Source organism: Zingiber officinale, unplaced genomic scaffold (genome assembly GCF_018446385.1).
Source record: "Zingiber officinale cultivar Zhangliang unplaced genomic scaffold, Zo_v1.1 ctg135, whole genome shotgun sequence".
Taxonomy (NCBI): Eukaryota; Viridiplantae; Streptophyta; class Magnoliopsida; order Zingiberales; family Zingiberaceae; genus Zingiber; species Zingiber officinale.
The window spans coordinates 1-18,160 of NW_024589831.1; the positions used below are offsets into that span (position 1 = coordinate 1).

General features: G+C 33.1%; 1 protein-coding gene and 1 non-coding gene across 2 annotated transcripts; one reads left to right on the forward strand and one right to left on the reverse strand.

Moving 5' to 3' along the window:
• Positions 1–3,321: 3,321 nt before the first annotated feature.
• TRNAI-AAU lies at positions 3,322–3,395 on the forward strand. The gene has a single exon. It is a non-coding gene; the product is annotated as a tRNA-Ile (tRNA).
• Positions 3,396–11,764: 8,369 nt separating this feature from the next.
• Positions 11,765–18,094, reverse strand: LOC122036292 (putative secretory carrier-associated membrane protein 1). Its single transcript, XM_042595575.1, has 13 exons — positions 17,916–18,094; positions 16,665–16,727; positions 16,442–16,540; positions 14,539–14,601; positions 14,279–14,312; positions 14,082–14,204; positions 13,590–13,652; positions 13,307–13,400; positions 13,159–13,204; positions 13,011–13,078; positions 12,687–12,738; positions 12,443–12,508; positions 11,765–12,057 (listed from the first exon to the last, which is right to left on the reverse strand). Exons 1-13 carry the CDS (start codon positions 17,973–17,975, stop codon positions 11,959–11,961), a joined length of 930 nt encoding a protein of 309 aa, XP_042451509.1. The 5' UTR covers positions 17,976–18,094; the 3' UTR covers positions 11,765–11,958.
• Positions 18,095–18,160: the final 66 nt, after the last annotated feature.

Here is an 18,160-nt window from a genome sequence, read left to right on the forward strand (position 1 = left end):
ATAATAAGAGATAGGAGTATACTCTCATACAATGAGAATTTTATTCACAATGAGTACTTCTGAATTAGTCCTAGTAATCCGTGGGAATTTTTCATAGCCCTAGTTGAATACTTTAATTATTAAAAAAAAATACAATGTGTAGCTACTAAATAATTGATATAATGTATAACGTTTAATATATTATTATTATAGTATTTAGTAGGTACTTAGTAGTCTTTATTAGCTACTATATAACTCCTACAATTTTAATTCCAAGTCATTTTTATCAATTAAAAATAATTTTGCCTTTATATTAAATAATTTTGATAAATTAATAAAAAGTATTTTAATATAATATTATTTATTTAAGGTCTAAGATTTTAACAAAATAATTAATTTTTCATGTTATAACACTGATTTTTCACATTTTAATAGCTCTTAAATAGTTTTTATAAGTCTGGTTAAATCTTAAATTTAAACACTAAAAATCATTATTATAACAACACATTATTATAACACTTAGTCATAGTTAATACATGAATAAAGATATGCCGTTGATAAAATGTACTTTTAAGATTTATTTAATTTCAAATGACCTTTTATCTTTTTTTGCCCAATAATTAGTTTTTCAATTAAAAAATTACGTGCATGGCTGATTATTAGCCTGAGATATGGATTTAGAGGTTTAATCAAGTGTCGTGATTTGACGTGTCCATGTGAGGGTATGGCCGTCTTCCTTGGCCTTTTCTTAGGATAAGAAGTCAAGCAGTATTTTTGTCGTATCACGTTTAAGGTTTTCACGAGGAAAATAAATCATAGTTGAAGAAATTAATACACAGTGAAAAAAGATACACAGGGATCAAGTAATTACACCCTGCTCTCAAATGACAAATTTCTATGCACTAACCAATCCAAATAATCCTGTGGGACAAAATGTTTATTGTTTGTGTGGCTTCAGTAGAGAAGGAGAGTAGGCCCCACTTCTCTCGAAGATGATAAATCGCCGGTGCTTATTTAATTTTAGTTTAACGACTTTTTTTAAATAGGAAAATTTAAAATAATTTGAAATAATATTTATTGAAATTGAATTATACCTCTATAAGGGGTTTTACAATGACATTAATATCTGAAGTATTAACACTAATGTGAAATGTTTTTATAGTATTAACACGTACACGTTCAATTCATGTATTTATATTTACGGATAAAAAAATAAAAACAAATAACATATTACTATAAACGTGTGAATGCTTTAATGATAACGTGGATGCTTTTAATGACAAACCTGAATATCACTTGATTATATCCGCGGAGAACTTTGTTATATACTTTTTTTTATAGCTCGCAATTAATTGCTCTAGTTTTCGCTCTATTTTAGTTGACCCTGACATAATAGTAGAGCAGTAGAACCTCTTCTCAATTTGACTTTTATTTATTTTAATAATCGGTAAAAAAAATTTAATGAGACCGATAATGAAAAAATTAATTAACTTAAGTTCGTATTTGATATAAAGCAGTCCTTTCGGATGAAGTTAATGGCTACCATATAAATAATTGTAAATTTGAAATTTAAATTTCGATAAAATTAAAATAAATACCTACATTATATATTAATCATTATTTGAAAGACTAATAATTATTCGTCGTTTATCTCGAGCATGCTCGTCTTTTGCCACTTTGATGTAAAGCGACGATGATGACGTGGCAGGAGAAAATGATAGCAAAGACAGCTACTCGTCACGTGGTCCACGTCATGTTTCCGCGTACTTTTCCGCCGCAATTAATAACCGATTTCCTCTTTAGGACATATTAATTTATTCTAGTTTTTTTATCGACCCAGTAAATCAACTTTCAAACTATTTAATCATGTATCATAATTTAAAAATTATTAAATTATATATCCACTTTCCATTTTATTCTTATCCACAAATCAATTCAACTTGAAAAAAATAAATATCATACTGATTTTTTCCCTGTCAAATCAATTTTATTTTATTTAAAAAATTCATCAATCAATTTTGATCAAAATTAATTATTTAAAGAATTCAAAATAATTGAAATTAATTTCTATATATTAATCTAGTTTTCCTCATTATAAAAATACTATCAATTATTAATTTGACCTAATATATTAAAAATAATGATTTTTTACACATAAATTAATTTTTTTTGATAGATTCGTATTCAAAAAAAATATTGCTCTTAATATATTGGGACAAATTGATATTTAATAACATTTTAATAATCAAGAGAACTAGATAAATACATAAAATCTAATTTCATATCATTTCGAGATCTCTAGGTTCATTAGCCTATTTTGAGTCTCGAGACCTTTTATAGGCTTCGTTCGATCAACTAAAAGATCCTTCGGTCGACTAAACCTATTAATCGACTAATCCTCCTATCGGTCGATTGAACTCAGTGCTCTTCCTTGTTTGCCTCGATCCGATCCCATGATTTTTGATGTTCAGTCAACTAATCACATTGATCGATCGATTGATCATTACAAATTCCTTTTTCGCTAAGATCTGATCTTCTGCGTCATTAAAATCATTTAATGTATCCAAGAGAAGTGGAAGATTGAGCCCTAGATACCCGATCGGCTAAGAATCCGACCGGTAGTAGACTGGGAGCCGTGGTAGGAGAAGTGAACTAAGAGGGCGGTCTGTGCTTGGGCCAACCGACGTTGGAGCCGACCGAGAGTAGACTAGAAGTCATGCCAGAAGAAGAGACTAGGCTCTATTCAGAGGATAGTGCCTCAATAAGACATGTACTGCTACTTCCTCTTGACTTTTGACTGCGATGTTACCTTGACTGTTGTAGTTAGACAAACAAATTTGACGATGGGATCGATCATGCACAATTTCTGTATGACATATACTAACTGGAATTAACACTCTTACTTTCATCTTTTAGTTATAAATATTAGACAGATGAACTGTCTATTGTGAATATTTTTCAATTTATATTAGTGGCCGATAGAAAATTTTCGTGACAATGAATGATCATCCTAATATTAATCGGTATAAGTTGGACATATGATACCAACTAAAATCCTAATTTCAGGTAAATAATAAAATCCTAGAAAATAATAGTTGGATGAGTAGAAATTAGGTAAAAAAGGGTTGCTAATTATAGAGGCATCGAGCTCAATTTTAGAATTTTAAGTTGGCATACAAAGAAGTAAAAAAAGTTAAAGTATTATTAATATAAATTAATCAAATGCTATTAACATGATTTTAATTTAAACTAAGAAACACCCATATTTCACCACAATTACTCGGTTACTTTACGCAAAAGTAGAAATAAATATTAAACGCTTGTAAGTTTAATTAATATACAGGCCTATTAGCTCAGTTGGTTAGAGCGTCGTGCTAATAACGCGAAGGTCGCAGGTTCGAAACCTGCATGGGCCATTATTTGTTTTATTGCTGCAGATCTATTTTTTTTTTCCGATTTGTAGACAATTAATATATCTTACTGGGCCAGCCCATTAAGATGTCGATATGGCCTACCCGCTTTATAGATAGGCCTTCTGGTGCAGTCGTCCGAGGCCACTTTACTTCTGTTTAATATCGAGAAGCAAAGACAGCTACTCGTCACGTGGTCCACGTCATGTTTCCGCGTACTTTTCCGCCGCAATTAATAACCGATTTCCTCTTTAGGACATATTAATTTATTCTAGTTTTTTTTATCGACCCAGTAAATCAATTTTCAAACTATTTAATCATGTATCATACTTTTAAAATTATTAAATTATATATCCATTTTTTATTTTATTCTCATTCACAAATTAATTCGACTTGAAAAATAAATAAGCCATATTAATTTTTTCCCTGTTGAATCAATTTCATTTTATTTAAAAAATTCATCAATCAATTTCGATCAAAATTGATTAATATAATTAGAGAACTCCGAATAATATAAAATCAATTCCTATATGTTAATCTAGTTCTCCTAATTGTAAAAATATTATCAAACATTAATTTAACTCAATATATTAAGAGTAATTATTTTTTAAACATAAATTAGTTTTTTTGGATACATTCGTATTCAAAAAGGTATTGCTCTTAATATTGTTAGTGAGTGCCTTAGAGCTGATTATGTGATGATTATTGTATGAGCTCGATATATCATATTCCTATATATTTATAAAGATATTTCTTTATGGTTATTATACTTACTTGTATTGGTGTCAAATAATTAAGTATAATAACGTCCTTGAGTAGAAGGTTCTTATCTATATCAATCGATTGGTTGAATCGATAATAAGATGATATAGAGAACACTACTCTTAATCATTCCTAGTCAAGTATTAACATTCAAGGACAATGTTAATACGATGAGACTAGCATGTAGGTCAACTCGATGACTTGATCTCACAAGTCATGGATATAAAGATATCAAGTTGACACATGGGTATGCATTGGAGAATGTATACTGAATGACCCATGAGAAAATATCATGGATTGTTATATGAGTGTCATATACTTTTTCATGTGACTATTAGTATGACTATCAGTCCTTGGACCTGAAGTCACCATGGTTCCCTACATAAGGAGTTGCATACTTTGACTTCGTCAAACGTCACCTGTAAATGGACGGACTATAAAGGCAACTACTGGGTATGTAACAAATTATGTGGAGGTATGTGAGTGATGTAGATGAGATCTATCCCTCCTATATGACAGGAGTGACATCATGATTCTTGATAGAGTGAGCCCACTAAGTGCATGACTATGCCTAAATTAGTTAATATGAGATATTGAGCTCATTTGATTAGAGTGAGTCTACTTGGAGTTCAAGACATAAATTGATTAGAGGATGACATGGTCTATGCCTCAATTGATCAATTTATATGTCAAGGATAGAATGACATTATCATATATTGTGAGAGTCACAATTAGTAGTCACAAAGATGATGTTGGATCTCAACATTCTTGTAACTTGGGTAGTAATGATGTGTTGCTAGATACCGCTCATTACTTATGTTTCTAAATGAGTTTAGGAGTATTGTCAACGTTACAAGAACCTATAGGGTCACACACAAAGGGCAATTAGATGGAGATTAGGTTCATATGATGGACTAAAAGGATTAGGTTCATGTGATGAACTAAATTGGATTAAGAGTAATCCAAATTAGACTAATTGAGTTGGACTCAATTTGATTCATGTGTAGAATGAATCTAATTTAGATTATGATTCATTAAGTCAATTTAAACCAATGAATAGAGATTCATTAAATTAAATTGACTTGAATCAATGGTTAGATTTGATCAACCATGGGAGATAAAAAGGTCGAGTTTGACTTGACTTGAGAGGGAAGATGAAGGGTCAAGTTTGACTTGACCAAATGCCACCTCATTGTAACTTGGCATGGGAGCGGTCAATGATGGTGTTCCGCATCATCAATGCTACATCATAGTGTGCCACCACATGAGGAAGACCAAGAGTCATGACTCTTGGTATTACATGGAGGTTTAAAACCCTCCTTTATGTGGCCGGCCACATTAGTGCAAGCATTGGTGCTTGTTGTAACTTCTTCTTCTTCCTCCTCTCTTCTCTTGTTCTCTCCCTTTCCTCCATTGTCGAAACCATTCAAGGGTGCTAGCACACTCTAAGTAGTTTTCTCCACCTTTTGTTCGTGTCGATACGTGTAGAGGAATGTACACTTGATACTCTACGAGATCCGGCAACCGTTTGGACGAGAGGGATAAGCGAAGGGTATCGCGACAAGGGTAACACTCTTATAATGTAGATCTAAGATAGATCTAGGATAAACAAACATGTACATGAATTTTATTTATCTTCGCACGGATCCGTGGCAAGACTTCGAGGTTTCCGCAACGCAAAAAGCGGGTTTTGCGGCTCGAAAGTCCCAACAAATATATTGGGCCAAATTGATATTTAATAACATTTTAATAATCAAGAGAACTAGATGAATACATAGAAACTGGTTTCATATAATTCCAAGGTCTCTAGATTTATTAGCCGATTCCGAGTCTCGAGGCCTTCTTTTATAGGCTTCGTTCGATCAACTAAAAAACCCTTCGGTTGACTAAACCTATTAGTCGACTAATCCTCCTATCAGTCGACTGAACTCAGTGCCCATCCTTGTTTGTCTCGATCTGATCCTGTGATTTCCGGTGTTCGGTCAACTGATCACCTTGACCGATCGATTGATCATTACAAATTCCTTTTTTGTTGAAATCTGATCTTCTACGTCATTAATGTCGTTTAATGTTCGATCGACTAATCTCATTGATCATTGATCGACCGATCGCTGAGTTTTCTAACTTTACCGAGATTGAATCTGCCACTGTGTTTACCAAATTAGGTTAGGTCGACGGATCTTGGATTCGATCAACCGATTCGCCTGACTTTCAAGTTTGCTTTGCACGATCTGAACCTTGCCACATCAGCTAGGTTCGCTCGATTGAACATCCTATAAGTTCTTCTAGTTTTTATGATTATATACATGCCCTTAAACATCAATTTGATTGAATGTAGTGATTTTTTTAATACAAATTAATTTTTCAAAAATATTCATGTTAAAGAAATTAATGCTCTCAATATATTCGGTTAAATTAATGTTTGCTAGTATTTTTATAATCAAGAGAACTAGATGAATACATATGAAGTTATGAACTAGTTTCATATCATTTCAAGATCTCTAGGTCCACCAGCCGATTTCGGCCGAAACTAACTGATGGACCTAAAGTCTTTGAAATGACATGAAATCGGTTCCTATGTGCTCATCTAATTCTCCTGTTTGTAAAAATACTATCAAACATCATTTTGACTGAATATATTGAGAACGATGATTTGTTAAACACAAATTATTTTTTCCGACACATTAGTGTTTTAAAAAAACACCGCTTTCAATATATTGATCAAATTTTGATAATATTTTTATAATAAGGAGAACTAGACAAACACATAGAAATTGGTTTATATCATTTCGAGATCTCTAGATCCATCAGTCGATTTTGGTCGAAACCGACTGATGAATTTTTTCAAACACATAAAAGAAATCAATTCGACTGGGAAAAAAAATCAATCGACTGATTTTTTTCTAATAGAATTGATTTGATTTTTCTAATAGAATTGATTTGAGGATGAGAGTAAAATGGAAAGTGGGTAAATAATTTAATAATATTAAAACTATAATACATGATTTGAGTATTTTGAAAACTTATCTACTTGATTTGAGTATTTAAAAAACTTATCTACTTAGTCGATAAAAAGTTGTGCTAATTTATTTAATCTTTCTATTCTACCACTATCGTCAATTGCATTCAACCTTAATAATTTATTTTGAAACTAACTTGGATTTTTTTTTAAAAAAAAAAACAAATCTCTTTCCTCCTCCTCCTCCTCCTCCTCCTCCTCTCCTCTCCTCTCCTAGGACTTATGGTACCACAGTAGGACATTCAAATTGTCACCCAAGTATCCATGATTTGATCCCCAGATATGACATATTTGTAGAAATTTTTTCTCCGAATGGGAGACACAACCAAAGGATGCTAGGCTTCTAGGTTGGCTATCGCGTGCGCTTCCCGATTTATCTTGGTTGCTGGTAATGTTAGAGTGTATACTAAAAGCCTAGCTTTTGTATAAACATTTATTTAGAAATAAAGAATCACAATGAACAAATATCTACATTTATTTATTAAATGTAATTTGTTCAATTAATTTATATAGTAGACAACATGGTGTGTGGTGTCACACACAGAAGATCATGTTGTCGGTTCTTTATAAATTATAAACAGTTACTCGTGACTAAAATGGAAAGGAACAAACTGTTGAAGTAGTCGTAGTGTAATTAAGTATTAGTTTATCTTAACTAATAAATTACACTGATACACTCCAAGTGTATTGAGTAGGACCATTTTAGGTAAGTTCTTTTTGTACTGACTTTATAAAAGAACTAGACCTTAGTTATTATGGAAGTGTGTGCTCTTAATCCTAATATAATAACAAACACATATATTTATTATTTATTTCTTTGACTTATCAATGGGTGAAATTTAGCTCGATAAATCAATAAGCCCGATAAGTTGGAAAATGATATTACTTATAGTGTGTGTTGTTGATTATAGAAGGAAACTGTGTCTTAGTAATCTAGGTTGAGAATGACCCCAAGAGGAGCTCATAAGGATTGTCATGTTAAACCCTGCAGGTGGACTTAGTCCCGATGAAAGGTTGAGTGGTACTACTCTGACTAAGATATTAATTAAGTGAGTTGTCAGTAACTCATTTAATTATTGGACATTCGATATCTTAAACACGGAGAGACTAACACATAATAAGAAGGAGCCAAAATGTAATTTGGGATTGGTGCGGTAGTTCAATAATAATTCTTTAGTGGAATGATTATTATTGATGAAAATAAGTTATGTGCAGGCGACACAGATGCTTAATTTACCGGAGACCAAAACATTCTCCTCCTCATCCTTATCGTAGCCTCTTAATTATAGAGTACTATACCCACCTATACCCACCTTTTACCCATCCTATAGGGTTAAGCTGCTGGAGTCTAGGGCCGACCAAAGGCATGGTTCATGGGTTCATGAGGTAGCCGGCCCTAGCTTGAACCCAAGCTTAGGTGGCCAGCCCTATTAAAATAAAAAGTAATTTTATTTTTTAAAATTTTTCTTATGTGGATTCCATGGTTTTAAAAGAGAGTTTAAAATTTAAATATTTCCTTTTATAATTTTCTACTAAAGATTAAGAAAAGATTTGAAATCTTTCCTTATTTGTAGATTGAAAGGTAGATTTTAATTTTGAAAAAACTTTCCTTTTTTAACCATATTCATGATTTAAAAGAGAGTTTAAAAATTAAATATTCTCTTTTATTAGTTTCTACAAAAGATTAAGAAAAGATTTGATATATTTCCTTATTTGTAGATTAAAAGGAGATTTTAATTTTTAGAGATAACTTTCCTTTTTGGAAATCATCCACATGTTTAAAAGAAAGATTTTAATTTATAAAATTTCTTTTTTACAAAACACCATGAAGGAAAAATTATTGGAGAAATTTTTTATAAATTTTCGAAGACAAATTAGGAAGTTTTAATTCTTATTATAATTAAAACTCTCCTTTTTTATAGCTTAAGAGGTGGCGACCATTGTAATTGAAAAAAGGAATTTGATTTTAATTAATTAATTTTTTTTTTCATGGCAAAAGAATTAAGGAAGTTTTTATTTAAATTTCCTTATTTGCCAAGACCAAGGATTATAAAAGAGGGGGTAGAGGTGTCTTCATGGGTAACGACTCTATTCTATTTTTCTCCTCTCTTTTTCTCCTTGGGTGTGGCCGGCCTCTTCTTTTTCTCTCCTCTCCTTATTGTGGCCGAAACTTCTTCATTGGTGGAGTTCTCTTGGTGGCCGGATCAAGCAAGGAGAAGAAGGAGAGAAAGGAAGCCTAGTCTCTAGCATCCCTTGGAGCATTGGTGGTGGCTGAACCTCTCCATCAAGAAGGATTATTGGTGGCCGAAACCTAGAAGGAAGAAGAAGGTGTTTGGTGGTTCTCATCTCGGAAGATCGTTGTCCACACAACGTCCGAGGTTAGAAGAGGAATACGATAGAAGATCAAGAGGTCATTAAAGTTCACAAAGAAAGGTATTACTAGTATTTATTTTCCGCATCATGCTAGTTTATTTTTTTTTGTATGAATTCCAAACATAAGAGGCACTAGATCTAGTTTTTCGAATCAGTTTTTCGAGTTTGTGTTTTCTTTGTTTTCGAATTTGTGATTCGATTGTTCTTTTTGGTTAACCTAGAGTTATTTAAGGAAATTAAATATTAGCTTTTCTTAAAAGACTTTGTCTAGGTGGTGGTGGTTGCTCCCATATCCAAGAAGGCCATGTGCCTCGCCATGCAGTCCTGGAAGTCAATTTTGGAAATTAATATTTAATGGAATTAATAACATAGGTGGATTTGAATCAATAGTGTTAAGTTCCGCTTGCGATTCAAATCTAAACCATTAAGAACAGATAAGTTAAATTTGGAATCAATGATGTTAAGTTCCGTCCGCGATTCCTAATTTAACTTCTAAAGAACACAATAGATTATTTAAGGAAAGGTTCGACACTTGTACAAAAAATTTTGTACAGTGGAACCGGTACGTTTTTTAGGACTAACCAACAGGTGAAACACTTCCGTGGGACCAGGCCGGTCACCAAAGGATCGTCAATGAGTCTAACTGGGATTATAATATTTTTTTCTCTCTTTGATTTTTTTTATTCATCCCCGGGGCTATGGTACCGCGATAGGACATCTAGGTTGTCACTCAAGCCCCCGTGATTCGATCCCCAGTTATGACGTATTTGTAGAAATTTTTCATCTAAATAGGGCACGCAACTAAAAAATGTTGGGCTTCTGGGTTACCCACTACTCATACTTTCTGATTTATCCCAGGGATAGTCAATGAGATTAATCGGGATTATCATTTTTTTTCTCTTTGATTTTTATTCAACTAAAATTTAGTATTTTCAAAATACCACTATTAAGGAAAATTGAAAATAATAATAGATGACATATTTAAACTCTTTGTAACTTCAGAAATTCACATGATATGAAATATGTACGGTCTGATCGATTCTCTAGATCAATCTGTGGGTTTCGATCGACATTCACTAATTAACCTAAAGAACTCTGATTGTATCCATTTCAAGTTCTGTGAATTTATGATATTGCAAGGAGTTTAAATATATTATTCATTATTTATTTCAACGTCTTCGGAGATATTAAAATGTTAGTGAAAGAATCAGCTAAAATCCCACGTCAAATTTTATATTAGGCCCAATATGAGATTTCAATCAATTCTTTTAATAATATTTTAATATTTCTGGAGATATGAAAATAAACCATGAATAACATATTTATTTTTTTTATAATTTTTAAAATCTACAAGTCTTGAAATAAATATAATCAGAGCTCTCATCTATTTCAGATCTTATAAATTTCTAATATTATAATGAGTTTAAATATATGATCCATTATTATTTTTCATCTTCCCATGGTAATGTTTTTAAAAAAATGAATTCAAATTGAGAAAATCGATTGGTGAGAGAGATTTATTTTTCACGAGGAGAGAGAGAGAGTCAGGGAGTAGAGAGACACAGAGGAAGTTATATTTAGGTTGCATGCAATTCACATGAGGGATAAAATGAAAAGATCAAATAAATTAGTGTATCGTTTAGTTAGCTGGGCCACGAGAGGCCAGAGGAGAAGAAAGAAGTCTAAAGAAAAATCTGTGAAAAAAAAAAATAAAAAATAAGAAAAAAACCTCATTATTATTTTTATGAGAATAGTCTTACGGTAACAACAACATTAATTATTACATACAGCAGTTACTCTATAATTATTATAACGTTATTTCTTATTTTTAATATTATTGTAATAACTGCCATTAATATTATATAATATGTAACAATTAATAAATATTACTATATTATTTGTAACGGCTACTAAATAATTTTTATAATTATGTAATAACTACCTAAGTATTTATGCAGTTGCTATAATGGTTTAAAAGTGATTTTAATAATTTTTAAATATTTTAATTTAATTGATAAAGAATATTTTGATATAATAAATAATTTTGAAGAAGTTTAAATAATTCTTATCAAATTGATAAATAACATTTTGATATAATAATTTTTTTTATATAATAGTTTTGATTGAAATAAATAGTTAATTGTATTCATGGATCCTCTTTTCCAACCGCTGAATCGACCGCTCAAGTCAAATTTTAAATAATCTGATCAGTACAAACAAATAAAAGAACTTAACGAATTAAATATCATACGACTTCATTCTTTGAACACGAATAAATGGTGGATCCTCAACTGTAAAAACTACAAGAACACCTCATAATATATTGAATGAATGAATGAATAAATAAATAAATATTAATTTGTGGTAATTTTAGTTCATTTTTTTTGGCAATTGACAGGTCTGTCGACCAGCATTTCAAATGTTTGATGAAATTGCAGCTCTCATAACACCTTGTGTCGCCTCGCGCCTCATTTCTGTAGCTTTCCCGCTTCCTCGGAAGTACGTGTACACTTGCTGCAGGGGATGCACGAAACATGTCATGTTTACTTGAGCAGAAGCAAGAAAAGAAAGAAAGAAGTGGAAGGAGATTGAAATTTAATTTCCATTCAGCTCATCTAAAATGGAGAGGAACTAAGTTTAGGCATCTTTTGGATATTCAAGTAAGCAAAATAACAAATTTCATTCCCTTTTTAACTTCATTTCCCTCCTAATTTCTCCCCTCCAAGTAAACACAGAAGGAAAAAAGACAATATATTCAAGAGAATGGGCAAAGAATGACATTTTTAACTTATAGCAAAGTGAACTCTATCTATAAATCAGTCTAAACCCTAAGATTGAAAGCAGTAAATTGGAGAGTATATGGACTAAAAGCATAAATTTTATAGGTATCAAATGTAACCTGTATAACCCAGACACTGAGCAGTGATTCAACAGTGAACAATCCAAAGCCGATGAAATAGAAGATCTACAAAGAAAAAGAAGTTACAGTTAGGAAAGGAAATTTACCTTTCAACTAAGAAAAGCAACAATGCCATGATTTTGTGAATCAGAAACCTTTGATGTAAATGATACAAATTCTGACTAGAATTGTTGGTTCGAATTAAGAGTTAAATGCGCGTATGTAATGCTAATCTGGGACTTACCCCAGCAATGAGAGCATGCTCGCTGAGAATGTCTATAGCTGGTAGAATACCGCTGTTACAGAAAAATTCGTGTTAGTGAATCATCAAAAGTAAACTTGTAAACAAATAGTGGTGATGAAATAAGAACCAAAAAAGGTGTAGCTGTATCCTTCGAATTTTATAATTATGTGATAAGAATTTCAACAAAGGCCTATCCTACGGGCTATTTGCCAATAAGCAACTGTTAGATTTGATGTCATCTTCAATCGATCAGAAATATGGATAAGCTGAAGTGAATTGGCTGCATCGGGAAGCATTCGATATATAATGAACATAGAAGCTTACGCCAAAGATTTTCCTTCAAAAATAATTGGAGGAGCCACAGCTGAGTATATAACAAAGCCAAGGTGAAGCTGTAGACATTAAGAATCAGTGAGGCTTTTAATGTTTCTTTATCAAAAAAATCATCATGAAACCTAAACCTACAACATACCGAGTAAAACAGGAAAAACCTTCCATAGTTCAAAGCGCTGTCGGTCCTGCAAAATCAGGATGCAAGATCATAAGACTACATATACTTGATGTGTACAATGTCCTTGTTGCAATGTGTTACTTATAAATCATAATACAAACTTTAATACCTCATGGCATGATAAAGAGGTCGATACCACATGATATATGCACCTGGAACTCCAGAGATGAAGTAAATGATGGAAAGGAGCCAGATCTTGACAGCTGGAGAACAAAGAGCAATCTTCTTTATTGAGATATAACAAACTAGTCATAAAATCTTTAATACGGTAAACAGTAGTGATTCACATATGAGTATCAGAATTGAAGACAAAAATGAGCAATCTTCTTTGATAAGACGGTACAAAACATGGAAACACACTAGATGACAAACTCTAACTCTTATCTGGCTACCTTCTCCCTCAATCCAAGCTGCTGTTACTGCTATGATATTCCAAAACAAGGAACCAGCCAAACCTGCAGGTTGAGATTGCACGAGATTTGAATATTTACTTTTGCCAGTATCTTTGAAGACCTAACATATATAAATGTTCATTGAACTATAGTCTATAAAATAGACGCATTACCATCAAGTGAAATGCTTATACATTTTTTTTTGTAGAAACATCTGAACAAAAATCAAGAAATGTACATTCAACAATAGGAACAAGAAATTTCATACTACTATTCTATGTGAATGTTCGATTATTGTAAGAATTGCAAATGCAAAAGTCTATATAATATATATGATACTGAGGCAGTTAACCTAACAGTATTGTAGCATACACCAGTCAAAGAGAATTAGGTAACATGTGATTAACTGTAACAATCCTCTGAAAACTTGTGATTGTAATTTGTGATTCATGAAACTGAAGGAACAATAAGCTATAGCAAAAAACAACATACCCAACAATGATGCAAATGCAAAATATTGCAATCTTTGCAAGTGGACTGGTATTTCATTTTCAACATCATGGTGTATGATAGGGAAAAAGGGTGGCCAATTTTTCTCCTCAATGATAATGCCCGCTGCAAAGGCACAAAAAGTTAAATCAGCATATGAACAAAAGATAAACATTTACTAGACAGAAAATATATAGTACCTCGGGCTGCAGCTTCTTCTATCCGTTTGAGTTCCTAGATGAGAGGAACATATTGTGGTCAAAGTGTTATATGTTAGAATCAGCTATTGAATGTAAAATATTCTAAAGAATCAGCTAACTATAATCAGTCACGAGAGTTTACCATTAGATACCAAGTCCCTAGTCAGAAAAATAGCTTATTTATTCACACAACATTATGACAAACTACAAGTTGCAATGGTGCATCTGAGATTCTTTTGGCATTTAACTCAAGGATATACCTTTTCCCTCTTATCTAATTCTGCTTCCCTGGCTTGAAGCTCCTTCTCCCTTCTCTTCAGATCCTACATGAAGAAATGGAACTAACATGGAAAAGAGTTCATAAATTCGCTCGATGAACATGACAAAAATACTGCAAATCAGTATATTCAAGCAAGATCCTAAATGATTCAAGACATGTAACCTTACAAAGCATTGGAGCACTGCTTTGCTCCCTAAGAGAATATTTTAGAGTTGCATCACAGTTAGGTGTTCATAAGGATTTCAACAGCAATCAGGTAGTCTTGCTATGTACAAAAAAGGGGTGAAGGTAACAAAAAGCATTCACTTGATCACTTCTTACTTAATAATATAATAATGATGATCATATTTAGAGTTTGATATGTGCTAAAACACTTATCATCAAAAGAAATGGCAATAAGGCTCATGCTCTATTCTAATAAACACTGAATGTAGATGCCACTTGGCCAAGCATGTGGACATATGTTTTGAACATTTTGACAATGCAGAAATGCATAAAAGTTAACCAAACTAAGCAGAATGAAAAATAAGGTTCAAATTGCTTCATGCATTCCAACTATAGAAGATTTTTTACTTTCCATATTTTGAAGCATACCAGAAGAAGAAAAGGAATAACTTTTAAAGGCCAAGGCATTTTGCATGTAATTATCTTTCTGTGAAGCAGTAATGTACATCATTAATATTTAGCAGTCGTGAACATTAATCTTTTAGCAACTATTAGAATAGAGAAAAATTCTTCGTTGTTCAGAACTTGAGATTCTGTTTTCTTTCCATTATCCATTATGCCAATGGGAATTCAGTAACTAAACAACATACGTTGAACACAAGGCGCCGAAGTTGTATGCATGGACTAAAAACTATGTTGGTGACCACTCCTAAAAAGCGTAGGTTTTAAGGAAGCATCATAACATTTTTTTTTTTTTGATGAAGAACTGAACCAGTAGGTGATCAAGCTGAAAGAATATCATAAATATGTGGTAAGCAATTGGAAATCTAATCCATCTAAGATATCCGTCTAGGCTTCGTGGTCAAGCTTAAGCTAAATTCTTCTCATGTTTTAGGAGATAGATTAATCTCACAGCGAGAGGGCCACTTTCTGGAGAAACCCTTATTAATTTCTGCTTACTCAATTATTATATGTGTGAAAAGAAAGGTCTTTTGAGACTAACTGATAAACGAAGGAGTTCCACTTTCTATAGGAGAGAGCAATGCATAGTATAAATCAAATTTTAGCTCCTTCATTTTGCTTTCCAAAAGGACAGTCGCCCCCTTGATATATAGGTTTTCTTGGCTAAAGGATAGCACACAGACTTAACAGTCTGCAGTTCATACAAAATATTTATTGAGCTCCATGTTTCTTTTCTCTTCTTGCTATATAATCACTCTTGCTTAGCCATCAACGGATGATATGCATCAAAAGTCTAAATTTGGAGATGTTTCAGGTGAGGGATTCAATGAAGCAAAAGGTGATTTTGCTCACCCCGATCGCCCTCATTGCCAGCCCCACAGTGAGATGAAGGGAGGTAAATCATGGTACCGAGTGGTCTCCTAGGTGGGAGGGCATTCAATCCTCAGGGGAATGAACCCCACGGGAATCAACTCTTGTCCAATGAAAGAACTCTGCCACCCAAGAACCAACTCGGCTACACCTGTGGGGCCTTCCATTGAGGGATTCAAGACTTCCCAGCATGTTATGTGCTTGCTACTGCTCATCTCTTGAAACACGATTAGATTGCTTCTCACCTATCCCAAATCGAATTTTATGAGATTTTTCAATTAGATGCATGCATCACTGTTGAGGTGTATAATAAATCTGACCGAATCAACAGACCTGATTGAACAAAAAATAAAATTTTCAACTTCAATCAAACTCATTAAATATACCTTTTCTGTATTAAGAGGAATATCAACAGTTGAATGAAAGTTCTCTGGAGGAAGAGGTGAAAGTCCCAAATTTGATGCAAGAGGAACACCTCCAGCATTCTGGATTATTTTTATATGAGCAAAACTTATCCATTAGCATGGACCCCAAGCCCAAGGAAACATAAAGAACTTAGATATATCAGTTTCTACTTCAAATAAATCAATTATTTTAGCAAAAACTTACTGTCATGTAAAATGGCCCTCCTCCATGACTTGACTTAACAGCTTTACTACGAACACCAGGATCCTGCAACAGAGGGTTTCACATAGCTTGAATATATTCCAAAAAGCAGTGATACAATTCCAATTATAGGTGGGAAGACATTGCTACACAACATTATTCTTAGTGTCATATTTTTGAGATTATTGAAATTTTTTTACATCCCTGACCCTTAACTTAGAGAGAAAAGAAAAGACCTTAATATGGTACCATAGGTTACAATCTAGCCTCTGTATTTTCCATTAATAAGAGCACACGCATGTAGTATTTTCCCAAATCAATAGTAGAGAAGTTTCAGAGACTGAAGATTTTTTATGAATGCTCAAACTGAGATTAAAGTGGAAAGTAATATAACAACTGTGCCTAGCACCTACAAGGCTACAATAACATCACAAGGCCCAATGGCAGCTGATGCCTTAAAAACAATGTTTCAACTGGAATATGATCCTTATGCAATCGGAAACAATTTCATTACACATAATCATCAACATGGATGTCAGTGATAAACCACTAATCTGAAATTGGCTATGCTCCTTAGGAAATAATGGAAAGTAAGTCAGTAACCAGGTCGCAAATGCATGGGCAAGAAGCTCCATGACAAGGATGTGCATTTGGAATATCTTAGTTAACCAAATATGAGATAATAAACGTAAGGGCATCCGTCAAAAGTAGCAATCACTGCTACAAGTTGGATACGTTACCATGAATTATAATGGACACAAGTCATGGCACTATGAGAAAACCATCCAGCACTCTCCTCCTGATCAACTGGTATCCTTTCTAACGGCCCTCTATCAGGATGGCTATATTTGACCTAATAAACGAGCGATTGCATTGAACAATTAATGCAATTCCGAGATGATTTTGCTTCTTGAGGTCCTACTCATTTTTCTCTGTTCCAAGGAGATGACAAGTGCATAATCACGATATCTCTAATCCGAAAGTTACAAATCAAACACCGGACAATCACAAGGCCGAAAATGCAAAACGAGAGAGAATCAGAGGAAGAATGAGAGGGGGAAAAAACGTGACTTTCATATAATCCACAATGAGGAACTCGAAAGCAACCTTAGAAATCCAGAGATCCGAACTCCTGCAGTTCTTGCACAAAATTCAATCCTCTATGTAGATGTTGGTAAAGGAACGCAATGCTAACCAGGCATCAACGAATCCATAGAACGTATGTGCGAGAGAGATTGGCTGAAGCCGACTCACCGAGAAAGGATTGACATCCTCCTCATCGTTGTAGGGGTTCTTGTCGTACCGCCCCGCCATGGAGAAGATCGAGATCTCAATAATCGCCTTCCTCCTCCTTCGTCGGACAGCGACTCACTTCAAAGCAACAAAAAAAAAAAAAAAAAGACAGAGGAAACGGCGAACTTCCAAAATGTTTCTCACGAAACCCCTCCGAGTTCTCGAATTCATGTAAAATTTATAAAAAAATGTTTGACATTTCAACG